At 44.3% G+C, this 27,564-nt stretch overlaps 1 protein-coding gene across 3 annotated transcripts; it reads right to left on the bottom strand.

Annotated features, from left to right (window-relative positions):
• Window positions 1-218: 218 nt before the first annotated feature.
• On the bottom strand, window positions 219-14,239 carry AKR1A1 (aldo-keto reductase family 1 member A1). Of its 3 annotated transcripts, none has more exons than XM_036446602.2 (10): window positions 13,963-14,236; window positions 10,787-10,858; window positions 6,815-6,904; window positions 3,632-3,751; window positions 3,297-3,448; window positions 2,250-2,445; window positions 1,524-1,723; window positions 1,194-1,266; window positions 968-1,054; window positions 219-365 (listed from the first exon to the last, which is right to left on the bottom strand). In XM_036446602.2, exons 3-10 carry the CDS (start codon window positions 6,896-6,898, stop codon window positions 300-302), a joined length of 978 nt encoding a protein of 325 aa, XP_036302495.1. In that variant the 5' UTR covers window positions 6,899-6,904; window positions 10,787-10,858; window positions 13,963-14,236; the 3' UTR covers window positions 219-299. The 3 variants fall into 3 exon arrangements, with proteins under 3 accessions (XP_036302495.1, XP_036302497.1, XP_045440737.1); XM_036446604.2 differs by lacking the exon at window positions 13,963-14,236 and adding an exon at window positions 12,824-12,947; XM_045584781.1 differs by lacking the exon at window positions 10,787-10,858 and having other exon boundaries at window positions 13,963-14,239.
• Window positions 14,240-27,564: the final 13,325 nt, after the last annotated feature.

Raw genomic sequence — 27,564 nt, 5'->3', positions numbered from 1 at the left:
GAAAGCTGGGGGCCATGGGGTAGCAGCATGTGGTGCTCAGAGCTGCCAGTAGATGGCGGACCAGTTCAGAAAAGCACAAATTGAATTCAGCTCCATTTTGATTCCTCCAGAATGAAGAATGATAAGGGAATTTGGGCTCCGGGAAGGTAGTACCCAGTATCCCCAAGGGAAACGGTTCCATCCCAGGCCCTACCAGCCAAACAACACAATGAGCAGTGTAGATGTTTCAATGGGTTTATTAAATCTTCCTGGGGGTGGCAGTGCCTCACAGCTGGAGAGATGGAAAGGAAGCTGTGGTTTCAGTACGGGTCATTAAAGGGGTACAGAGGGTGTCCTGCGTCTCTTGGGACCTTCTTCCCATCCACCTGGAAAAGAGACAGACACATGACCTTATTAGAGGTTAATATTTCAATGACGCAGGGCATCATTTCCCAAAACTTCCTGAGCCTCCCTTGTGTACAGCGTGATGCCAAATGGCAACAACAAGGCCCCAGCCTCATAGAATGCAACAGGGTCAACAGCAATCCCATAGCCTGGAACATAAAGTTTGCAGTCTCAGCTGGGAAGGAACTAGTTATTTCCTTATGTACAGTAGGCTGCAACCCAACTTCAACCCCTCTGAGAAGGCTGAGAATGCCTTCTAGGCTCCCCTCATTTATATCATTTACTAAGATTTTTCTATATGTCAGGAACTAGAATCATTTTAAAAATAGGAAGCTTAGGCTTGGAGAAGTTAAATAACATCTAGCTTACAAGATATAGGAAAGTAAGACTGGGACTTACTTGTTATACTTCTTATCCCTGATCCACTATTTCCTCCCTGAATAAAAAGAGCCCATTATGTCCAGGGCAGAAATCCTACCAACAACACCATTCTTCCTCTCTCTGATAAGCAATATTGAGGCCAGGCTTGGGTCAGAATCCAAATCTAACATTCACCGACTCTGGGGGTGTGAAATATACTCACTGTAAGCATGGGCACGATGTATCGCCAATTTTTATTCAGGGAATCCAGCTGCTTCATCTCTTCTGGAGTAAAGGTGAAGTCAAAAACCTGGGGATGGGTAGAAGAGGTCAGGAAAGCCAGCTTTGTGAGTGAAAGTCGGGGCTCTAGAACACTGTCTTCTTAGCCTGGCAGAGTTGGGGCCAGATTGTGTCCCAATGGCCTAAAGACAGGACCCATCGCCAAGTACCTGGATGTTCTCAAGGATCCGGGAAGGCGTGACACTCTTAGGGATGCAGATCACTTTTCGTTGGACCTGCCACCTGCGGTGGGGGATTAAGGTAGACGAGAAAGAGGAGTCAGTACTCATAAGCATTGTCTTGTCTTCCATACAGCCTTTTCTTTACGCTCCTGAGCCCCCCCTGGAATGGGTAGCATGATTCAGAGTGGCCTCTCCCAGATCACATGGCAAGAGTCTTAGCCTCATCCAGGCACTTGGATAAGGAACCCCTAAACCCTTACCTCCCACCCCAAGAGCCCTTTCTCTGATCTAGCCTTCTTTCCCCAAGATTGCCCTCACCTGAGCAAGATCTGGGCTGGAGACCGGCCATACTTTTTAGCCAGTGCCAGGACCACTGGATCCTCAAGCAGGACAGGCTCCTTAGGATCACGCCACGCACGATCAGAGGAGCCCAGAGGGCTGTAAGCAGTCACCTCCAGGCCGCGTGCTTGGCAGTGAGCAATCAGCTCGTGCTGAGCCAGATATGGGTGGCATTCCACCTGAGCCAAGAAATAACCCATCACCACGGGGTGGCAACATCCAGCTTGCCTAGCTGTGCCATCCGGACCAACCTGCTGACCCCACCCTACTTCCCTTAAGAACTTTTCATTTTTCTTAATATACATATGTTTTTATTGATTTTAGAGAGAGGAAGGGGGTGGGAGAGAAACATTCATGATGAGAGTCATGGAACGGCTGCCTCCTGCATGCCCCACACTGAGAATGGAGCCCATAACCTGGGCATGTGCCCTGACCAGGAAGTGAACCATGACCTCCTGGTTCATAGATCGATGCTCAATCACTGAGCCACGCACACCGGGCCCTTCAATCCTCTTATCACTGTTTCCCACTGTCCATTTCATTCTTGTCCCACACTTCGATGTCCTTCTTTATGTAGAGGAAGTCTACACCAACATTTCTGACAACTTGCTAGCCATCTCCATGAAGTAGACCCATCATCTGCTCACTCATGCTCTTGCACATACACCTCACCCCCAAACAACTGACCTGCTATGCTGTGCTCACCTGCAGGACAGCTGGGCGCACAGAGGCCACACTGAGAAGATCATCAATCTGCCGACTGCTGAAGTTGGACAGGCCCAGCGCCCGCACCAGCCCCTTAGCCACCAGTGCCTCCAGAGCCTTCCAGGTCTCCTTGTAGTCAATGAAGTCATAGCGGACAGTCCCATCAGCATTCTTAGGGAAAGGGTCATCTCCCCGCCTGAGTGAAAGACAGCCTCTCAAGACTGGGGACAAATGCTAGGCTTCTGCCTTACCTGCCCACCCAGCCACTCTATGTCCTAAACTCCAAGCCCCGAAAGGGGAAAGGTCCAAGACTGAGAAACAAGCATGGCTTTACACCCTTCCAGATCATGACCCAGGTGTTTAGTATATGGAATGGCCTTTTCCCCTCCTCTTCTTCCCAGGGGCAGATTATACCTCCTCTTCTCTGGGAAGGCTTCCTTCTGTATTGCCTTCCTTCTCAAAGAGTTACATGCTCTTGCAGCCTTCTTCTGGCACAGGGCCCAGAGCAGAAGGTAGGCTCCTCTCACACCCTCGGCTAGAATTTATTATTATTATTTTTTAAAATATATATTTTATTGATTTTTTTTACAGAGAGGAAGAGAGGAACAGAAGCTAGAAACATCGATGAGAGAGAAACATTTGTCAGCTGCCTCCTGCAAAACCCCTACTGGGGATGTGCCCGCACCTTTCAGTCCACAGGCAGAAGCCCTATCCATTGAGTCAAACCAGTTTCAGCTAGAACTTATTATTTACTTCAACCTGGGCCTGGTTCAGCAGAAGCTAGTAGCTTACCTGAACGAATACAGGAGCAGTAGAACCACTACGTTCACACCCTAAGATAGAACCCACGTGAAGCGCACTTCTTTTTCTGTAGCTACACTCCTGGCTGCTATAACAGAAAGGGCCGAGTTCCCATGCCAAGTTCCTCAGCTTGCCACACAGACAGTGTTCCTATCCTGCTCCGCTCCTGTGACTTACGGTAAGTTACTAACACGACTGACTCCCCCACCCTCTAATTCCCTGGATAAAGACACTGGCAAAGCTCACTCAAAGGCATAAGGCCAGTGTATCAGGTACAGGTCCAAATACTCCAGCTGGAGGTCGGCCAGTGTCTTCCGGAGGGCAGGCTCCACATCCTCGGGGTGGTGCTTAGTGTTCCACAGCTTGGAAGTCACAAACAGCTCCTCCCGGGACAGCGCCTGGTGCAGGGGGCAGGGCCCATAATGAGAAGAGCCAATGGGCATCCAGTCTTACCCCCCTCACCTCTGGGAGAGGAATTAGAAGGGAGCTGATGCCAGACCCCTCCAGCCAGGCCCCAATCCTCCCCTAACCCCCTGCCTCTTAGATCTCTCATCCCATCCCTAGGCAGCCCCAGTCCTCACCTTGCCGGGCCCCACAGTCTCCTTCAAGGCTTCCCCGATTTCAGTCTCGTTGCCGTAGATGGCAGCACAATCAATGTGGCGGTAGCCCACACTCAGGGCATGCTTCACAGCTGCTTTTACCTGCCAGGTGACAGAAGCAGAGGGATTCAGCTGTTGGCCTGGGCCAGAAGCTGCCCTATGGAGGGTCACTGGTGGCAGGAGGAGGCAGGAACATACCACTGCAGTCACCCATGCAGTGGGGGAGAGACGATGGAAGATGGTTCTAGTCTAGGGGAAGGGACCAGAAACAACAATCCCTTTGTCCCCATCCCACTAACCTCCAAGGCTCCTTCCTACCCAACAATCTCAGCAGTGCCCAGCAGAAAACTAACAACGTGTTCCCAGCTACAAGCTCGGAAGACGAATACATTGACCGAGGGCAGAAGTATAGGTCATGCGGAAGCCGGTTTGGCTCAGTGGATAGAGCATCGGTCTGCGGGCTGGTTGGGGGGGGGCCCGGGTTCAGTTCCGGTCAAGGGCATGTGCCTTGGTTGCGGGCACATCCCCAGTGGGGGGTATGCAGGAGGCAGCTGATCAGTGTTTCTCTCTCATCGATGTTTCTAAGTCTTTATCTTCGTCCCTTCCTCTCTGTAAAAAATTAATTTTAAAAAAGTATAGGTTATGGAGGCAGGTTCCCTACCCTGAGGAACTGGTTAGGGAAACACGATTCACAGGTATATATGCCTTGGCCAAGGCCATTGTGAGAGAGACCCTCAGGGAACCATATAACCAAGCACACTCTGGGGGAATCAGGCAAGCAAACGAGGTGAGGGGGAAGAAAATTAAGGAAATAAAGACGTGAGATGGAAGCTAGGCCCAGAGCCTCCTTTTAGAAGAGAAAAAAAGCAGATATCAAGTAGGAAGCCAGGTTCAGTTAATTTGCTAAAAACTTTTTTTTAAATATATTTTTATTGATTTTTCACAGAGAGGAAGAGAGAGGGATAGAGAGTTAGAAACATCGATGCGAGAGAATCATCGATCAGCTGCCTCTTGCACACTCCCTACTAGGGATGTACCCGCAACCAAGGTACATGCCCTTGACCGGAATCGAACCCGGGACCTTTCAGTCCGCAGGCCGACGCTCTATCCACTGAGCCAAACCGGTCCCGGCAATTTGCTAAAAACTTTTTAAAAAATATATATTTTATTGATTTCTTACAGAGAGGAAGGGAGAGGGATTGAGAGCCAGAAACACTGATGAGAGAGACATTGACCAGGTGCCTCCTGCACACCCCCCACCAGGGATGTGCCCGCAACCAAGGTACATGTCCTTGACCGGAATCAAACTGGGACCTTTCAGTCCACAGGCAGAAGCCCTATCTGAGCCAAACCTGTTTTGGCTTGCTAAAAACTTGACTAGAAAAATGGCATCAGAGGCAGAAACAGATGCCACGCCCTTGGCATTCAGATTCCCATCTGGGTGCAGCTCTTACTACTCAGACATATTCCCCAGCCCCTGTCCCTACCCCTGCTGCTTCATTCTGCCCGCCTCCTTGTTGGCCCTGTCTCTGACCTCCACCCCTTGCCTTCATCTAGCTACTGGACTTGTCCTGCCATTTCAGTGCCTGCCTGGAGCACAAAGACCCCAGCTCCGCAGTCCTAGGCAGCTGTAGGAAGGAAATCAAAGGGGAAAAAGGCAGTCATCCAACCACACCACAAACACTAGCCAAAATCCCACAAAGAGGCTGTTCTCGCTGCCTGAGCCCCTCCCAAACTTAATCCCCAAACTTCTCCAAACTCTGATTCAGATGCCCAAGGAACAATGGCATAGCGCTGGGGAGAAGCCCAACACTAGGTGGGTGCTGAATTTCTAGCTTTCGATCCTAGGAAAGTGGGTCTCCATTCCCAGGACCCCCAGGCTGGAAGGGTTTACATCAGGGGTCAATAAACTCCAGCTCATAGCTGCCTTTTGGTATTTTTCAGCCCTGAGCTATGAACTGTTTTTATATTTTTAAATGGTCACATAAGTACATAATCACCTCCATTTTGCAATCTGTCCAGCAATATCTAAATTGTTAACCACCTGACTCTCTGAAATCAGTAATAAATAAATATTTTTTAAATATATATTTTATTGATTTTTTACAGAGAGGAAGAGAGAGGGATAGAGTTAGAAACATCAATGAGAGAGAATTACGATCAGCTGCCTCTTGCACACCCCCTACTTGGGATGTGCCCACAACCAAGGTACATGCCCTTGACCAGAATCAAACCCAGGACCCCTCAGTCCGCAGATCAACGCTCTATCCACTGAGCCAAACCGGCTTCAGCTATATATTTTTCTTTTTTAAAGAAAAAGTTTGCACCCTAGCCAGTTTAGCTCCCCAGCCTTGGTAGGGTTGCATGTAGGAGGAAACCAATTGATGTGTCTCTCTCACATTGATGTTTTTCTCTATGTCTTCCCCTCCCACCTTCTCTCTGAAAATCAATGGAAAAATATCCCTAGCAGGGTTGTTTCAGTGGATAGAACATCAGCCTGAAGACTGAAAGGTCCCAGGTTCAATTCCGGCCAAGAGCACATGCCGAGGTTGTGGGTTCAATCCCCAGTGTATGGGCATGCAGGAGGCAGCCGATTGGTGATTCTCTCTCATCATTGATGTTTCTAGCTCTCTCTCCCTCTCTGAAATCAATAAAAATATATTTTAAAAAATATATATCCTCAGGTGAGGATTAACAAAAACAGTTTGTTAACCCTTGGTCTTGATCTAGTTATTCTTTAAACTCTGACTGATACCTTCTGTGTGACTATCTCTGGAATGAGACAGGCCCAACTCTCAACGAGCCCAGTGATGATCAGTTCACAGCACAGGGTGATGACATATTAGGGGTCAGCAATGGGTTAGATACAGAGGGGTCCCACATCTTTCAAAGGATTCAGTGTCGATCCAGTTAGGGAAAGGGTTCTTTCCTATGACCTTTGCCCTGCTGACCTTCTCAGCCCCTCCTCTGAGTCAGCTGGGTAGGCTAAGGACATGTTACCAGGCCCTTGTTCACTTGTTTTTCCCACTGCCCTCCAGCCTCATCCCACTGTAAGTGGAGTACAGGGATGGGGCTGCTAGGGAAAATGCAGGGACTCTCTCCCAAATACTGCCTTTTCCCTAGCAGCGGTACAAGAAGCCCTCCTCCCCTTGCCCCATCCCTCACCTGGCCAGGATTGCTCTTCCAGGTGCCCAGTCCAATCAGGGGCATCTTCTGCCCAGTGTGCAGGAGGAGACTGGAAGCTGCCATTGCCTCCTGAAACAGAAATGGGAAGAGAATGCTGTGGGGATCAGTGCTGCTTGGGCTTCAAGACTCCAGTCAATCGTGGGTGACAAGGCACAGAGGTGATGAGAACAAACTTGTGATTGTGTGCATATGCCCAGAAGCAACCAAAGTCAGTAGCTCCTGGACAAACATTAACCAGACCACCAGCCTGGCTGCCCTTCCTTTCCCCGGCTAAAGGTCTGTGTTAAAGAGCTCTAATACCTAAAAACAAAGGCAGGTGCCTCCCCAGAAGTGCCTAGTCTTGACTACATAAGGTCCCAAGCCAGTAAGACAGGCAAAGACCATTAGGAGTAAATGTGAGACAGGGCGACAGAATAGGCTCAGGAAAGGGTTACTTCTCTGAGGTTGAAATGAACATTCCCAGGAGTTTGTCAGAACTACAGAGACTCTGAGTTCCTCTCAGAGGTCTGATACACCATGCTGCTAGGCCTGAGTGGGCACTCGCAAGTATAATATTTTGTAGATGAAGAAACAGGCATAGAGAGATCAAGTTATTTGCCCCAAATCAACAGCTAAGCTGGCAGAGCCAAGGATCCAAGAACTAATGAAAAAAGGCAGGTAAACACAGACCTATAAAATATATATGTTGACAGTAGACAACATACATACAATGTGCTGCAGAAAGCAAGTAACTCCTGTAGAGCAAGAACCAGGGAATATTGACATTGGCTTTTAACAATGAGTTTGATTTTCCCTGGAGTCAAGGGAAAGTCTTTCCAGTAAGGTGAATTACTGTGTAATTCAGTGTAGCCAACAGCAAGAAATTTCAAATGCAAGAAAATTTCCAGCCCTAACCCGAGGATAGAGCATTGGCCTGTGGACTGAAGGGACCTGGGTTCGATTCCAGTCATGGAGACAGTGAGAGGTATGCAGAGGGCAGTTGATCGATGTTTCTACCTCTCTATCCCTCTCCCTTCTTCTCTTAAAAAATATATTTTCTTTAAAATTTCCAACTGAATAAAAGCAGGTGGGTGATTGGAGCAAACTCTTTTGAGAGCTTTGAAAATTAGAAGTTTCCACATGGCTCTAGGAGGAATACTCATTCAGTCAGCAAATGATGAATATTCTGGGCCTTGTGCTAGACTCAGATATTCAAATAAGAGTCACTGCCCTCTAAGAGCTTATGGTCTGGTAGAGGGCAGACGATATGGGTGCATTATATCCGAAATATGACCAAAATCTGCACAAGTGCTGTAAAAAAAAAAGAGTGCGCTGGCCAGGATGGCTTCTTGGAGGTGCTGAGTCAAGTCTTAATGAACAGGAGTTATCCAAGTGAAAGGGGAAGGAGAAAGAATGCTCACTCCCAAAGTAAGTAAGGTAGAAAGCTTCTCATTTGAACTCATCAGTACTACAAGTATCACTCTCTCAGGATTGATTTCATTGTCAGCAATACCTTTTAAATATAACCTTCGTTTCCAAGTTCTGAAAGGACATCAAGAATATTATCATTGCCCAGCTGGTGTGGCTTGGAGGTTAAGTGTTGACCCATGAACCAAGAGTTCCCTAGTTCAATTTTTGTTCGGGGCACACGCCCAGGTTGCAGGCTGGTAGGGGGCGTGCAGGAGGCAGCAAATCGATTATTCTCTCATCATAGATGTTTCTATCTCTCTCTCTTTCTCCCTTCCTCTCTGATATCAATAAAAAATTTTTAAAAAGCAAGAAAAAAATTAAAATATAGGCACTTCTCTATAAGTGTAAAATTTCTTCTTTGTATGAGCTTATATCAGTTAACTTTTAAGATTCTTGTTTACAATATTTTAAATTGAAATGTGTCAACTTAAGTGGTCATTTTAAACTATATTTTTATTGATTTCAGAGAGGAAGGAAAAGGGGAGAGAGAGAGAAACATCAATGAGAGAGAATCATTGATTGGCTGCCTCCTGTACATCTCCTACTGGGGATTGAGCCCACAACGCTGGCATGTACCCTTGACCAGAATCAAACCTAGGACCCTTTAGTCCACAGGCTGACGTTCTATCCACTGAGCCAAACCAGCAAGGGCAATAAAAACATTTGTTTTTAAAAAAGATTACGGTAAAGCAGGTAATAAGGGAAGTTGTGTGTACAACCTACACACCAAAATTGTCTTTCCTAATACTTCTGCCTCGGGAAGAATTTTACAGACCGTCTAGCACAACCAGTTTTGGAGACCACTATTTTTTTTTTTTTTAACAGCAATGAATAATTCCTTTTATAGGTTCATCAGTATACTCAACATAGTTGAATAAAGAATCAGGGAGTCTTATTAGAAAATGCCTTAAGATAAATAAAATATATACTAAAAATTAAAAAAAAAACAACCCTCCACTAAAGCCATATTTACATATCCATTATTGAAGGTATCTAATTATTCAAAAACATTTAAAAAAATTTCATCTTTCATTTAAGGCTTTATATAACTCAGAAATTGACACTAAAATCTGTTAACTTCAAACAGTAAATATCTTTCAGTGGAGAGTTTATCACACTCAAAGACAATTTTCAGTAAGAACAACACTAAGGCCGGGACCGGTTTGGCTCAATGGAGAGAGCATCCTCCCGGGTTCGATTCCGGTCAAGGGCATGTACCTTGGTTGAGGGCATATCCCCAGTAGGGGGTGTGCAAGAGGCAGCTGATCGATGACTCTCTCTCATCGATGTTTCTAACTCTCTCTCTCTCTCCCTTCCTCTCTGTATAAAATCAATAAAAAATATATTAAAAAAAAAATAACAACACTAAGGTTCAAATTTTAAGTCAATGGGAATGAAGTCAGATTTAGACCACAGTCACTATGAAGACCTAGATAACTAATGTGTCACTATACATTAAAAAAATGATGACTGAGGATGGGGACACGTGGGGAGGCAGACAGTGGTGACCTCTGGAAGATGGAATCTCTTCTCTCTGCTGGCCCTCGTGCCACTGCTCCGAAAGGCCCCGAACGAGAGCCCGGCCGCTCCCAGCGCCCCCATTTGGCCCAGGCGACCGCGGAGCAGGACGCCAGCAGACAGAGCCATGACCGCGAACCCGGGGCTTCCGGACGGAGTTCACCCCCGCCGCTCCGGCCTCCCGCCGCTGCTGGACGGGGTCCGCCCCCACGGGGCCCGGCGGGGAAGCAGCTCCCACCACCACCGGTTCCGGGGAGCAGTCTGGAGACCAGCACTTCTTTCTGCTAAAACAAAAACGGTCAATCTGGGAAGCAAACCAAAGATTGCTGAGAGCAATTCTCTGATACCAAACTTTCCAGGGATCAGGCAAGTATGTCTGGAGGAACTATCTTTCCATTTAACATCAGTCTGTGGCTGATTTCCTGGGCTTGATCCCCAAACAAATGACCTGGTGGCCTCGCTAAGATTTCCCAGCACACAGGGGAGGGCTCTGAAATTACAACTGGGCTGAGAGCTTGAACAAAATCCATGCATAAGGGTAAAAGGAAGAAGAAACTTGATGCTTGTTTCTCCCTTTCTTCTGTTGGTGAAACTGAAAACCAAAAGGCCTGAGAGGCTCGGGAGTGTAGTGGAGGGAGATCATGGAGGCACGAAGACCTAACAAAGATCTGCAAAGAGCAAGAGCTACAAAGAAGTAAGCGGAGAGGCGCCAGCAGAAGAAAGATGTTTTTCTCTAGGACCGGATGTCGTCCTCTTCCAGTTCTTGACTTCCTCATCTTCTGCCTGAGGCAATAGCTTTCCAGCCTAGCCCTGTATTAACAGGCTCTGAGCTTGCCAGGAATTGCCTCACTGGACCTCGGCAGCACTCAGAAACCCTCATGTTATATTGGGAGAGGTTCTAAATGTAAGAGAAAAAGCTGTGAATGCATGAGGAGATGTGGAAGAGGGTGGTAGCATCGGAAGTCAGGTTTTATTGGAACTTACGTTCTTTCACACTGGGGTTCAGTCTTCTCTTCTCAAAGGAGGGCTCTACAGTTGCTGGCTGGATGTGGGGACCTAGAAAACACAGGGAAAAGAGGAAGCAGCATTTGGATGAGTGTTCCATTTATGGGCCTTTCCTCAGCCTCCCATCAATGTTGGTGTACCTCGAGATTCTGTCCTCAATCTTCTTCTCATGTCTTCACCTATCAACTTAAGTACTCATTTTCCCCACCCTAGTTCTGTATATTCAATTCCCTCTGTTCATCGCCACAGGTGTGTCCTACAGGTATCTGAGACTCAACATGCCCAAACTGTACTTGTCACATCCAGCAGCAGAGAACAGAGGAAGCAATTCAAGGTCTGGGGTTCCACAGACCTGGGTTTGAATTTCAGCCCCATCTTGTGAAGAGATACTATATCTAAAGCACTTTACAAAGTGCCTTACCTATGATCTTTTTGTGTATTTTTTTCTCAACAGGGACTCAGGGCCCTAGTGAGAAAACAAACCAGAAAACATGCTACTTTTGAGAAGCATGTCTACAATTTCATAGAAAGGCTAGATCTCCTGGAAAAAATCGTGTTAGTGAGCAAACAAAATGGAAGATGGCAATTAAAATTTACTGAGCATCTAATATGTACACCAAACTCTTTAAAAAAAAAATAATATATATATATATATATATATATATATATTTTATTGATTTTTTTACAGAAAGGAAGGGAGAGGTACAGAGAGTTAGAAACATCAACCAGCTGCCTCCTGCTCACCCCCTACTGAGGATATGCCTGCAACCAAGGTACATGCTCTTGATCGGAATCAAACCTGGGACCCTTCAGTCTGCAGGCCAACACCCTAGCCACTGAGCCAAACTGGTTAGGGCTTAATTTTACTTCTTTTTTTAAATAATATATTTTATTGGTTTTTTACAGAGAGGAAGGGAGAGAGATAGAGAGAAACATGGATCAGCTTCCTCCTGTACACCCCCAATGGGGATGTGCCCGCAACCAAGACACATGCCCTTGACTGGAATCGAACCTGGAACCCTTGAATCCATAGGCTGATGCTCTATCCACTGAGCCAAATTGGTCAGGGCATATACCAAACTCTTTAAAACCTTTATCTCATTTAATTCACTGGGTCTTTATTTTTTTTAATTTTTTAAAAAATATATTTTATTGATTTTGGACAGAGAGGAAGGGAGAGAGATAGAGAGTTAGAAACATCGATGAGAGAGAGTCATCGATCAGCTGCCTCTTGCACACCCCCTACTGGGGATATGCCCGCAACCAAGGTACATGCCCTTGACCAAAATCGAACCGGGGACCTTTTGGTCCCCAAGCCAACGCTCTATCCATTGAGCCAAACCGGTTTCGGCTAATTCACTGGGTCTTTAAAAGCCATCTAAATAAAGTACTTCAGTTCATTTGAAGTATTTTTAATATTACCAGATTATGATTTTGATAGGTGACAGGGAAGAGAGTATATCTTCTGTACTTCTAAGAAGCCAGCATATATATGTAATGGTGACCAAAATTTGGTCTATTTGCCTGGGTTAAAAAAAAACCTATTAGTATTTGTATATATAAAGAAAGATATTATTTGCTCGAAACTGTTATGTAAAACCTAAAACTACAACAACACTCCACATACTTCTTGATGTGGGGGAGAAAAAAAAACCTTTAAAAAATACATTTTTAAATCTTTCTCCAGTCTATCCATAGTTACCACTACTGCCACTGCTCTAGTTCTGACCACCCCTACCTGAACCAAGGATCTCTGCTTCCAGTGTGGCCCCTCTCCCCACAATCCACTCACTTCATCTGACCATGTGACTCCCAGGTTCAAACTCTTCCAGCAGCTCTCTCCTACCCAGGACAAAGTCCAGCCAGACTCCTTAGAATACCCTTCATAACCTGGCTCCGACAGCCCTCATTTTTCCTCCTCTTTTCGGACTCCATGTTTCTGAGTTTGCAGAGTGAGCCACCAGTTACTTGATTCCAGGCCTCTGCACACTTCCCTTCCCCAAGTCCCAATCTTACCTGGCTAATTGCTGCTCATCCTGCGGCTAGCACTTTAAACTTCTGGCTCCTTCCATGTACTGACAGCTGGTGCACACAGCTGCAGTTGTCTGTTTATATAAGTTTCTTCCCACAAACTTGGGTACTCCTTGAGGTCAGAGCCTGTCATCTGTCTGATCCCCTCACTCCTAGACTGCCCGCCCCATCCATATATATATATATATATATATATATATATATATATATATATATATATACACACACACACACACACACACACACACACTAAACACATACACACAGAGGCAAAGGGGAGACAACTTGACAGCTGGGTAATTGAGAAAGTCACTGCCTTCTTCCTTTCCCTTCTTGGGTAACCTGAAAGGAATCACCTCTGGAAAATATCAAAGAATTTTACTATCTCTGCCCCTCACTTCCCAATAAAATCCCAAATGGCTCCAGAGAGAATGCTATTGAGATTACTCCTGTACCACACACACACACAAAACAAAACAAGCAAACAAACAAAACCACACACACACACACACAAAAACAAAAAACAAAAAACTAAAAAACTGAGACCTTGGGGAAAATAACAGGCGCCTGATCAGAACCATAAAGACTCAGCCTAGGTAGGTCCTGCAGCCCTGTGTCTGGTCAAACTGAAGGGAAGAGTTAATAACAGCCTTATCTGGTGAAGGTTCAGATTCTTCCAGGCCACCAAAAAGCATGCCCTGGCTTTCCCAAACTCCAAGCAGGTGCCCAGCAAGCAAACTGTAACCCCTCCTGCTCCTTTTGAGAAGCATATCTACAATTCCATAGAAAGGCCAGATCTCCTGGGGGGGAAATCGTGTTAGTAAGCAAACAGAATGGAAGATGGCAACTAAAACTTACTGAGCATCTACTATGTGCTGAACTCTTTAAAAAGCTTTATCTCATTTCATTCTCCCTACAGTTCTGATGTAGGAACTCATTTTACCGCTGTGGAAAATGGAGAGGTCCAGAGAAACAGAACTTATTCAGGATCACACAGCGAGCTGTAAGAGGAAGAGTTCACATCTGAAACCAAGGCTGGCCCCTCCAGAACCTCTCCACTCCGGAGTGAAGGGTCAGGCCAGCTCCTCCGTAAGGAAAGATGGGGCCTCCGCAGGAGAACTCACCCTCGCACCAGCGCTGAGCGTGAAGAAGGCGGTAAATCGCGGCTCAGCCCTGGCACAGCCAGCGATCCCAGGAGCCTCGGCTTCCGGGATTGGCGGGCTGCAGGGGAAGTCCGCCTCAGGGGAAGGCAGGAGCCGGGTCCCAGTCCGACCCAGCTCCGCCCAGAAGGGGCGAGGGCTGGGCACCTCTGATCAGGAGTGGGCCCCGCCCCAGCCTCCCGCGGGGGGTCTTGGGGGTGGAGTGCTGGGAGGCCGCACCATCGGCTCCTCCGGGTGCGGAGGGTCGGACTGGCCGAAGCTGGGACACAATTGGTCGCGCGGGTTTGGAGAAGGCGCCGCCGGGGAGGGAAGCCTGCGCGGTGGCCACGTGGGAGGCGGGGGCGGGGCCAGGCGCCTCTGCGGGCCCAGGATGCACCGCGCGCCGCGGCGACGCGCTCCCACTCCTGCGGGAGGAAGGAGGGTCCAGAGTGCCGCTTCCCTCTGGTGTCAGGTCACCTTCCCGGATTCATTAATCCAGCGCGCTCCATTCTCCATTGCAGTCTGGTTGGCCGGGTTCCCAGAATATACTAAGCTGAGCCCGGTACCTGGTGGGGCAAACTGAGACTCCAGGAACTGGAGAGCCCGTGGTTCCTGCTGGCCTGGGCACCCCAACCACGCATTTATGTGCCAGGCACTGTGCTAGACTTTATAAGCGTGATTTTATCGAATCTTTATAACAACCCTGGATGGCGAATGTTCTTAATCTTCTTGTAAGTCATTATTGAAGTATATAGGGTAGTATACATACCAAAAAAAAAAAAAAAGTACAAATCTTAAATTTGCAGCTCTAATTTTTGGGGGAATGTAATTATCATCTCGGTAAGAATAACTGATATTACCAGAATACTTAAAGCCTGTGAGAAGTATTCGCTGTCTATTTTACAGATTGGACAGATTCAGTAGGGTAAAACAGCTTGCCCACAGTCACACAGCTGTCAAGTTTCAGATTTGAAATTTAAAATAGAGCCTGCTTTTTAGGCTGAGGTGTCTTGCATTTATATGTGTCAATGTAAGAAACTTTCACACCTGTAAAGATATTTTTGAGTTATATGAGCCAACCTGTGGGAAGCATCATCTTGAGAGAAAACTCAAAGGAATAGCAGTTTTGCACCTTGTTTTATACATTACAATCAAAAGAGAAGACAACCCAGCTGGCATGGCTTGTATCGCAAATCAAATCAGCAAGCTGGACAAGACTCCTTAATCAACCAATTAGTTAGGAGACATCATTTTAAAAATTTTATTTTATTGATGAGTCCTGATCTCAAGTATTTCATTTAATCCCCACAGTAGCCCAGTACATTGTTATTTTCATCCTTATTTTAAAGTGGGGTAAATTGAGTATCAAAGAGGTTTAGTGACTTCCTCAAAATGACATAGTGGTAATCCTAGGTAGTTAGTTCAGCAGATAGAGTGCCGGATGTGGACTGAAGGGTCCCAGGTTCGATTCCCTTCAAGGACACAAGCCTGGGGTGCAGGCTTGATGTCCAGTAGGGGGCATACATGAGGCAGCCTATTGGTGATTCTCTCTCATCGAAGTTTCTATCTCTCTCTTCCTCTCTGAAATCAATAAAAACATATATTTAAAAAAGAAAAGCTGCCACACTCCACTAAACGTAAGTCCAAAATAGCCCCTCCCAACTTCCTTTTTTCCTCTATAAAAGCAAACCCAGCTGGGACTTGCCTATGATTCTGCCATAGTTTGCCTGCCCTCAGTTGAAATTCCTCTGCTGTTTCAGAAAAAATACATTTTGCTGGTAAAATAACTGCCTCTTTGTCTTTTTTAAGGTCAACAGATTAAATGAAACAATGGATGTAAAGTGCCTGGCAGTACATAGTAGGACTTGGTGAATGGTAGTGATTATTATCTGTATTCAGAATAAACTGTTGCAAACTCTGCTGGGGGAGGGAGAACTATCCCCTCCTCACCCAGTGAAGCTGCTGAAACTCTTCCCCAAATTGAGAAGAGATAGCTGGACTTCTGAATGGAGGAGGATTCTGCAAGATTGCCCCCTCTCTCCCCTTCTCTCTCACACTCCCACATGTGTTGCACACACATTTATGTAGCACTCCAGGTGTGGGTATAAAAACTAATTATACAATAATTAGGGGAGGAATCACAGTCACACAGAACAATGCTGCAGTAAAGTGGAGGAAAGGAGGCTGCAGCCAAAGGAAACCATTAGTCTGGGGCTGGAAAGTGGAAGGGAAGAGGATGGAGTGCTATGGGCTGGGCGGGGCTGGCAAGACAAGGCAGAACCACAAGCAGGAAGCTGACAGATTAAGTCAGATGGCAGTGTGGATTTCTCCTGTGTACTTTACTTCCCAATTTTACATCCTTCCATTGCACATTACCCACAGAGGCCACTCTGTGCTAAAAGTGTGTAGAAGTGATTGATTGATTCATTTAATCAACAAACATTTAATCCTATCTACCATATGCCAGGAACTTTCTGGAAGGATAAACAGTTGGATTTATAGGTAGCTGGGGGGGGGGGTGGTGGTGTGGACAGAGGAGCTAACATGTCCCAAGTGGTGGTGGAATGAAGCCGGCAGGATATTACCTGGCAGGAACTATATGTGGCACAGCCTGCTCACTACTGTTCCCTGCCTGGATGGTGATGAACACACATATACGGCACTTGGGAGTCTTTGTGTGTGTGTGTGTGTGAGGTGGGATATGATTTGGGAGTCTTGAGGTAGCCATTCTCTAGGCAGGGACCCCAGAGCCATGAGGCCTGGACTAGAAACAGTTAAGTTCTCCCTGCAGAGGTGTTCAGTTCCTGTCCTCTCTGGACCAGCGCCATCTTCTCTGGAGCATGAGGAGAGGACAAGGCCGCAGACCAGCTGGGGCGGCACGCATGGGGCAGTAACATGACCAACAGCATGACAGTGTGTCACTCGGCCTTATTGATTTGAGGGGAAGAGAAGGATCAATTCATTGTTTCCACTTATTTATGAGTTCATTAATTGATTCTTGTATGTGTCCTGTCTGAGGATCAAATCTGCGATCTTGATGTATCGTGATGAGACTCTAACCAATTGAGCTACCTGGTCAGGATGAGAAAGCCTTTTTTAACTTTATAGCTAAAGTTAGAAGTTATAAAGGAAAATATTGACAGTTTTCACTATCTAAAAGTGAAAGTTGGTCAGCAAGTCAGCATAAGCAAGATTAAAAGACAAATGACAAAATAGGAAAAGACTGCAATATTTAATGGTTGAAAGGTTCAATTATTACTTTGTAAAGAACTGATAGAGTCCTAGCTAGTTTGGCTCCATGTATAGAGCATCAGCCTGTGGACTGAAGGGTCCCCAGGTTCAATTCAGGTAAAGGGCACATGCTCGGGTTGCAGGTTTGATCCCCAGTAGGGGGTGTGCAGGAGGCAGCCAATCAACGATTCTCATCATTGATGTTTCTATCTCTCCCTTACTATCTGAAATCAATAAAAATAAAATAAAAAAGAACTGATATAAAATCAATAAGAAAAAGACAAATATTTTGGTAAAAAAGTAGTTTTTATCAGGTACTTCTCAAGAGAAGAAAATGTCTATAAATAGATTCTTGAAACACACTAATGATGAAAGAGTCATTACAAATCACTTTTTTCATTAGATTGATAAAATTAAAATATAAAACTGCAGTGTTTGGGATAGTATGATAAAAAGGATCTATATTATACACTGTGGATGGGAGTGCAAATAGTATATATTGTGTTGTGTGTGTGTTTTTTCTCAAACTATAAGATAAAGTTTATTTAGAAAGTCACAGATGTAGAAGAAATTTGGCTCAGGAAACAAGTTACAGAGGCAAAAGAAAGGCCATTGGAGCTTAGGAGAAAGAGAGAGGCAAGAAAAACATATCTGGGGGAAGGGAATAGGAAAAGGAGATAAGGGAAGGGAGTGCGGGAGGGGGTGGAGAAAAGCCAGGATGTGCTCCATAGAGAGAACTGCCTGTCCTATATAATAAAAGACTAATATGCTAATAGACCAAATGGTAGAACAACCAAACAACCGGTCTCTATGACACGTGCTAACCATCGGGGGCATGTGCAGAACATGGCGGGCATTGGCAGCAGGTGGCAGAGTGCAGAATATGGCTGGCGTCAGCTGTGGTGAGATGATGGAGCAGGTGAGCAGGAGCACCAGACCAAGGTGGGGCGCCAGTTGCTGTCATTGGGGTAAGCCTCTGGTGGTTACTAAAAATTCTTTGTTCCCACACACCATGATCCCAGCTGCACTCGCACCCACTGACAGCACCAGAGCCACCACTCACACCCACTGCCTGCGCCCAGCACCAGCTGAGATGGCTCACCCCTGAGGGCTTCCCCACATCCCCCTGCTCCTGAGGGGCTATTGGGGCCGGCAGCTGCCACTTACATCTGCTGCTGGTGCCGGCCCCACTCACGCTTGCAGCTGGTGCTGGAGCTGCTGCTCACACCCACTGCTGGTGCCTGGCTCCAGTCCTGATTGCTCGGCAACATTAGTGGGTACAAGCAGCTGCTGGCCTGATTGCCCCTGAGGGCTTCTCCACCTCCCCCTGTTCCTGAGGGGCGATCAGGGCAGCAGCCACCACTCGCAATGCTGACAGAGCTGGCCCTCTCCCACCTGCTGCTGGTGCCGGCCCCAATCGCTCCACACTGTCAGCAGGTGTGAGTGGGGCCAGTGCTATCAGCATGTGTGAGTGGTGGTGGCAAGAGTGAGGCTGCCAGCAGATAGGTCTAGGGCCCACATTGGGAGGGGCTGGGCGGGGGTGTAGAAGATGGGCCAAGACCTGCTCCTGTGCCACTGCACCCTCACGGCCCACCATTCCTTTCAAGGTGCACCAATTTGTGCACTGGGCCCTAAGTAGGATATAATTTTTATATGGTAATTTGGTAATATATATTAACATTTTAAGTGTATATTCCTTCTGATTCAGCAATTTTAAGGAATTTAGCCAAAGGAAATAATAAAAATGCAACAAAGATAGTTACTGTGTTGTTTAGAGGCAAGAAAAATTACCTGAATGCTCATAATAAATTAATTATTGTGCATCTGTAAAATAAAAACTATACAGTCACAAGATAAAGTAGATATGTAAGTGTTATAGTGGGAAAATGTCCATGATATGTTGTTAAATGGGAAAATAAAAATAAAAAACAATAAAGGTTATAAAAGCAGGGTTGGTATTAGCTGTGCTCAGCTAATTCCATTTCAAAGACCAAAGTCCTAGGGCTTCAGAAGGCCAGGGTGCCAGTTTCTGCCCCTGGATCTAGGTTGTGCAATCTGAGGGAGGAGGCTGGCCATGAGCCCACAGTAGGGGTGGGGATTTCTTCTCCAACTTCTGCAATCATTACATGGCCCAAGAGCCAGATCCCTGCAACTGGAGCCTGGATTTCCTTTTCTGGGCAGAATGTGGGTGAGGGTTAAAGTCCTGTGTAGGTATTGGTGCCCTTCCCATTTCATTAAGGTAAGAAGGTGATGTCTCTGAGTTCTGCTAGTGTTGGGCTTTGGGAATCTGATTTCCTTTAACTAGGAAATCTAGCAGATGAGCCTTGCCATAAAGCTGCTCTTTTAGTCATAGACTGACTATAGACAAGTGACTTGTCTTGATCATGTTCTATTTGAGCCCATTTCTGAGAGCCAAGAGGAACATTAGATTTCAGAGTCCTCAGGAATAAAATAGTAGGCTATTGATAAAGACTGATTAAGCTTCACATAAGCCTAGGCTTCCATGGAGATTCTAGGAAGCAAAATAGTTTCTTCATTTTATGAAATATTTAGAGATGTGAACATTAGAAAGACAAAGCTATTACTACTTAAATGGCCAATTAGTAGCAAATTAGAGCTCTGGGACTCCCTGGCCAGGCCTGTCTGGAAATATTCTTGGGACTGAGGTAGTAAATCCAGTTCATAACACTTTCTGATCAAAAACATCCTCCAGCCCTCGCTAGTTTGGCTCAGTGGATAGAACGTCAGCCTGTGGACTGAAGGGTCCCATGTTCGATTCTGGTAAAGGGGCATGTACCACGGTTGCAGGCTCGATCCTCGGCCCTGGTCGGCCTTGGTAGAGGTAGCGTGGGGTAGGCAACCAATCAATGTGTCCCTCTCACATCAAAGTTACTTTCTATGTCTCCCTCTCCCTTTCACTCTCTCTAAAAATCAATGGAAAAATATCCTTGGATGAGGATTAACAACAAAAAATACATTTTCCAGCTGGTTGGAGCAACGTCCCTTACACCAAAGGTTGCAGGCTCAATTTACAGTCAGGGCACATATCTGGGTTTTGGGTTTAATCCTGGTGGGGCACATACTATAAGAGGCAACTGATTGATGTTTTTCTCTCACATCAATGATTCTCTCTCTTCCCTTCCGCTCTCTAAAAAAAAAATAATTAAAAAATAATAATGATTAAAAAATATTCTCCATTAAAAATCCCCATGCTGGCTTTTCCCAATCTAAGGTACAAATGGCCCAATTCTTAAATACTTAAATAATGCCTGCAGCACGGCTGGAGTGGCTCAGTTGGTTGGAGCGTCATTATTTGGCTCAGTGGATAGAGTGTCGGCCTGTGAACTGAAGATCCTAAGTTAGATTCCAGTCAAGGGCATGCCCTTTGGTTGCGGGCACATCCCTGTAGGAAGTATGCAGGAGGCAGATGATTAATGTTTCTGTAAATAGAGCAACATAGGCTGCCAGTTAGATTTCAGCTCAAAGCACATACCTGGATTGTGGATTTGATCCTTGCTTGGGGTGTGTTAAGGAAGACAACCAATCATTGTTTCTCTCTCTCTCTTTCTCTCCCTTCCTCTTTCTCTAAAAATCAATAAAACATATCTTCAGGTGAGGAATAAAAATATAATCACTAAAAGTGTGGCTAGTCCCCTGAGAGCAACGCCTGACACATTTATGCATTTATTCCACATTCATTGAGCACCAACTGCCTGCAGGCCAAATGCTGGAGATGTGGAGGTGAAGATGTGGCACTGTCCTCAAGGAATGTACAGTCTAATGCAATTGTTCTCAATCTTTTTTCTCTTCAATGCTATGAGGTACTTACTACCATCATAACTTGATCTATCAAGGAGACAGAAAAAGAATCAATGATTATAGAATGAAATGACAAATGCTATCGGTGATAGAAATAAGAATATGGTATAGAGGAAATACAGAGGAAGGACTACTACTAAAAGCCAGATTGGGGATGGGGAGATTATTAAGAAAGGTATTCCAGAATGGTGACAATTGAGCCCAGTTTTGAGAGACAAGCAAGAGTTAGGCAAAAAAAAAAAAAAAGAGTAAGCAAATAGGATGTGGGAGATCAGTAGTATCATGATACACCCAGGGATAGTATGTAATGCTATATTATCAGAGCAACATAAGGTGTACGTGAAGGAAGAAAGACAAGGCATCACATAATGGAGGGCCTGTGTGTCAAGATAAGATCATGCTTAACATTATACTAAGCTAAATGCCATGTCAGCAAGGGGTTTGGAAATTATGTCACATAAGGAACAGTTGTGGAAATGGAGCTATTCAAACAGTTGAAGAAGAGCCCTGACTGGATGGCTCAGTTGGCTAGAGCAGTGGTCAGCAAATTAATTAGTCAACAGAGCCAAATATCAACAATACAATGATTGAAATTTCTTTCAAGCGCCGAAAACTGACTTCTGAGCATGGGCCACAAAGTTTCAATCACACTGTACGTGCATGCCTGCACGTGGTATTTTGTGGAAGAGCCACACTCAAAGGGCCAAAGAGCCACATGTGGCTTGTGAAATCCAGTTTGCCGACCACTGTGCTAGAGCATTGTCCTGTTACACCAAGGTTGCACGTTTGAACCCCAGTCAGGGCACATACAAGAATTAATCAATGACTGCATAAATAATTGGAACAACAAATCAGTGTTTCTCTTTCTCTCTCTCCCTCCCTTTTTCTCCCCCTCTCTCTTTAAAATCAATCAATAAATAACAATTTTTAAACATTAAACAGTTGAAGAAAAGACTTAGAGGAGAAAAATCTTCTGGTTTATAACATTGCAGAGTTGTTGTTGTTGTTGTTGTTGTGTGTGTGTGTGTGTGTGTGTTTTAATTTTGTGTTACTTCAGAATTAGAAAGGGTCAACTTTTATCGTGGTTTGACCAGTAGGTTAAGAACAGGTACCAGACTCTACTAACCTCTTTGATTGGGTACCCAAACTGCAATCATATGGAATGGCTCTGGCTCCTATCCCACTCTGGTCAGAGTTTTCAAATTAGGGTCCACTTTTCAGCCCTGATGTTCCTCTGGAGAAGGTGAAAGGAGAGAATGCAGAAAAGCCTCTGGTTGCAGAACTGTGGTTTGCAGAGGGGCAAGGCAATATGACTAAGGCACCATTTACAGGCATGTTCCCAGCTTGTGGTGATAGGTGTGGTTGAGGCTAGGAATGAATCAGTGAAGCCTTTTTGCACAGAGGTAAAGCTCTCTTTTTCCATCTGTAAGCCTTCTCAGAGCCCTTTGTCCTTTGTCTCCCATTCTCCCCCATCTGTCAGTGTCAGAAGAACAAGCCAGGGTGTCATTACAATGGGTGTGATTCTTTCTAGTTCCAACATCATCACTCTCCTAATTGCCATGGTTCTGACAAGCAAAGCACTCTTTTCTGGAAGCTTTGGCCAAAATGTCTACAAATAAAGTATGACTTATGAGAGAATGAAAGGAATCACACCCTACTCCACCCCCACTTCCAGGCAGAGAAGACACTACCAGCCAGGACAAATGAAATGGCAAATGGGCCAGAAGGTTAGACAGGCTACAAGTCCTTAAGTCATTTATTGGACTTTCTCTAACTCAGAGGTTCTCATCCTGGGGCAATTTTGTCCTCCCAGGGGATATTTGGCCCTGTATGTGTGGGGTGCTACTGGTGTCTAGAAGGTTGGATATTATTAAATGTCTTATTATGCACAGTATAGCCCCCCTCCCCATACACACACACACACACACACACACACACACACACACACAGAGAATTATCAGATTCAAGACGTTCATAGCAATTTGGTTGAGAAATAACTGATTAATCCTATGTTTATAAAGATTTGGTTGTAGGAAGGGATCTGAGCATTAGTCTTTGAGGCATCAGGTGGCTATAAGTAAAAACCAAGTTTAAATCTATAAACGTAGACTGCAAGTCCCCTGATAGTCTGGCTTATACCTATGCTATGATTAATCCAGTTTGGGCACTTCCCCTTTACTGCTCTGGTCTGGATTGTACATTTCTTTTTCTTATTGATTTGAGAGAGAGAGAAAGATTGAGAGACGTCAATTTATTGTCCATTTATTTATGCATTCACTGGTTGCTTCTTATATGCCTTGACCAGGGATTGAACCTACCATCAATTGAGCTACCTGACCAGGACCTAAATACATTTATTTTTTGATGGACTCAAATGATGGGGTGAAGTGCATTCATTCCAGCTCTCCTAAAATTGGAAAAGAAGATTATGTAAAAGAAGAGAAATCAACACTTTTATTATATTTCTATTGTAGTTAGGTGTGGGAGCATGTAAACTTGAGCCTAAAATCAAGAATTCAATGTCCTAAATGCATGCCTCATTTAATTATGAACATCAGCTCAATATAAAACAGGACAGCTCAGCTGGGTATGGCTTAGTGGTTGAACATCCACCCAGGAACCAAGAAGCCACCGGTTCAGTTCTCAGTTGGGGCATATGCCTGGGTTGTGGGCTTGATCTCCAGTCTGGGCATGCAGGACGCAGCCCATCAATGATTTTTTCTCATAATTGATGTTTCTATCTGTCTCTCCCTCATCCTCTCTGAAATAATTTTTAAAATATTAAAAATAAATAAATAAAACAGAATAATGACAAAAGATAACAGATACTGAATCATACTGGAATTTAAGGAAGAAGTCTGATTAAAAATGTAGAAATTTGGATGTTAGACTTGTAACAATACAAACCATAAATATGAATAGAAATAAGTTCAAATAATCCTATACAATAAAGAGCTAATATACAAATGGTCATGATGCCCTTATGCCATAATGACCGATCAGCAGGAGGCTGTGCATGGCAGGCATGAGTGGATGGGGCTGTGTGTGCTGTTATTGTTTATTTATTAATAAATTTATTATTTTCATATACATTTTACTAATTTTCTTTCATCTATGACACTTCTATTATACAGAAAGGACAAATAGAAATATTAAAATATTTCCTCTAATTAATGCCCTTTTAATGTGCATGAGTGATTAAATAGAAAGCTATGTTAAGTACATTTCTTTTTCTTATTGATTTGAGAGAGAGAAAAAGATTGAGAAACTTATCAATTTATTGTCCACTTATTTATGCATTCACTGGTTGCTTCTTATATGTGAACCTACCATCAATTGAGCTACCTGACCAGGAACTAAATACATTTATTTTTTGATGAACTCAAATGTTGGGGTGAAGTCAAACCAAAAACAACAAATATTTTTAAAATAATACTTTATTGATTTTTAGAGAGAGAGGAAGGAAGAGGGAGGGAGAAAGAAAAACCTCAATGCCAGAGCTGCATCCTCCCTAACCAGATTAGAGCATGCACCCCAGGCATCTGACCTTGACCAGGAATCAAACTGGCAACCTTTTGGTGCACGAGATGATCCCCAACCGAGTCTCACCAGCAAAGACTCAAATCAACAAATTTTAACATAGATAATAATTATAAGGATGATGAAGGAAATGATCTTGTCTTAAGCACTTATACTGTGCCAAAGACAACTCGTACTGTTTTTAAAAAATATAATTAGTGTTATTTTTTTCTTAATATTATTACTTTTTAAAATATATATATATATATATATATATATATATATATATATATATATTTATTTATTTCAGAGAGGAAGGGAGGGGCGAGAGAGAGAGAAATATCAATAATGAGAGAGAATCATTGATTGGCTGCCTCCTTCATGCCCCATACTGGGGATTGAGCCTGCAACCTGAGTCCGAAGACTGAAGTTCTATCCACTGAGCCAAACCAGCCAGGGTTGTCATACTGTTTTAATGAGAAAACTGAGGCTGAGGGGAATTACATGGGGTTTCAGGAATCCATGTTTGTGTAACAAATTACTTCAGAACTTGGTGGGCAGATCAAGGCAGGGAGACAGTTTCACTGTACTCTACATGGGTAATACCGAGATCCTTCTTTCCTTCTTTCCTTTCTTCCTTCCTTCCCTCTCTCTCATTTCTTTCTTTTCTTATTTATTATAAAGAGAGAGAGAAAAGGAGAGAGAAGTGTTGATATATTTTTTATCATTGGTTGATTCTGTATGTGCCCTGACTGGGAATCAAATTGTCAAACTGCAACCTTGGTGCATTAGGATGACACTTTAACCAACTGAGCAACTTGCCAAGGGCTAAATACTGTAATCTTAGATAACTGAATTGCTGCCCACTTTTATGAACACTTGGAGGAAGTTGATCCAGACAGAAAAGAGTTATCAGGGAAGTGTTCAAGCTAAGGCCCAGGGACGGTTAGGTCTATTAAAGAAGGGATTATTGTAATGGGTAGAAGGTTGGATGTTAAGCTCTATGTTCAGTGGAAGGCACAAAGGGCAGGAGCTAGGATAGTACATGGCCCATAGTGGGAACTTAATTGTTAAATTAATTAACTATGATTCCTTCTAACTCTGAGGGTATAGGTCTTGATTTTATTTTATTTTTTTAGGGCCTGATATTTTTTGAAGAGATAACAGTTCAATAAGAAAATATGTAATTGTTCAAGTAGCCAAGAGTTATATATCATTTTATGAAATGGCTAAAGACAAAAAACATCACTACAAATAGGGTTGCTGTTACCCAATTATAGGGGCACTATTCACATAGAATATAATGTGTATATAACCCCCTCAAGTTGTGTAACACAAAGGAGGCCTTTATTATATATACAAAGCAATCTTAATAAAACAAACCCTGTTTCCCCAAAAATAAGACAGTGTCTTATATTAATTTTTGCTCCCAAAGATGCGCTAGGTCTTATTTTCAGGGGATGTCTTATTTTTCCATGAAGAAGAATACGGTACACATTTATTGTTAAATGAAAATAAAGGAAATTTATTACCTGTTTACGGTACAGTGGTACGGTAGTTGTCAACACAAACCAAACAAACTGTGAATCCTACAGCATCAAGAATTTACTCATTAATTTGGAAACAGCCTAGGTGCCCGTCAGCAGATGATTGGATCCAAAAACTATGGTACATCTACACAATAGAATACTATGCTGCCATAAAAAAGAAGGCATTCTCATCATTTGCAGCAACCTGGATGGAATTGGAGAGCATCATGCTGAGTGAAATAAGCCAGTCAATGAAGGAGAAACACCACATGACCTCACTCATTGGTGGATGATAAAGATCATTATAAACTGATGAACCAAGAGACAGATATAGAGAAAGTAAAGCAACAGGCAGACTGTCAAATTACAGTGGGGAGGGGAGGAAGATCTGGGGGAGATAATAGATCAACCAAAGGACTTGTATACATGCATATAAGTACAACCAATGGATATAAAACTCTGGGGAGGGAGGGGATGTGTGGGAGGGAGGGAGGGGGGCAAAAAAAATCAATAAAATATGTAAAAATAAATAAAATAAATAAAAAAATGAAATAAAATAAAAGGTAAAAAAAAAAAAGAATTTACTCATTGACAATCATGTCATCATCTTCTGGAACATCATCATAACAATCCAATTCCTGAATTTCCTGGTGAATTTCTTGTGACTCTATTTCTTTCAGAATCAGTGGACCAAATCTCTCATGTTTAGCAATAGCACTGTCTTTAAATGAGTACTTCTTGTCAAGGTAGCCTGCTTGCAGTGCATTTGCGACTGTCAGTGATTTTCTCCCATGAATTCTTCACCCAAGTCACAACTTCTTGCAGTTTAGGTTTCACAGAGTTTCCACACTGATTTCTCTCCATTCTATTTTCAACGTAGTCATTAATTTCTATGCACAAATTGTCTTTGAATGGCTTGTTTATTGCAATATCAAGAGTCTGGAGATAGGCCGTCATTCCTGCAGGAATCATTATCTGATCTATTTTTCTTTCGTGAAGAAATGTTTTCATGTCTTTAGCGCGGTGGGTGCTGGCTGCATCCCAGACTAGCAGACCTCTTTGGCTCCCTCGCATAACAAGCGGCAGCATTAAATCGACCCACTTCCTTATAACTGCTTGTGTGGCCCAGGCTTTTTCAGTTTCAAGAATAAAAACGCCCAAAACGGAGAATCCAAGATGGCTGCTCGGGTAGGCAACTAGCCGCAGCCACACACAACAATTTCAATAAAATACAACTAAAATATAAAATGGACATTACCCAGAACTACAGGAAAGTTGACTGACTGGAAATTCTACAACAAGAAGCAAGGAGAAAACCAGAAGGAAGCGTGAAGGAGCTGTAAAAGCCCAAGGTATGGAGACACGTGGCGCACGGAGAGGACAGAGCCAGAGAGGAGGGAGGCCGAGTGCCTGGCTGGCGGTCCCAAGCTGGAAGGAGAGAAAAGCTCCGACTGTGCTGGGCCCAGCTCCAACTGCTCTGAACCCCAAT

This window comes from Pipistrellus kuhlii, unplaced genomic scaffold, assembly GCF_014108245.1.
Source record: "Pipistrellus kuhlii isolate mPipKuh1 unplaced genomic scaffold, mPipKuh1.p scaffold_m20_p_2, whole genome shotgun sequence".
In the NCBI taxonomy this organism is placed as follows: Eukaryota; Metazoa; Chordata; class Mammalia; order Chiroptera; family Vespertilionidae; genus Pipistrellus; species Pipistrellus kuhlii.
Note: the sequence above shows the minus strand (reverse complement) of the source record. Positions and strands in the feature narration are given on the sequence as shown.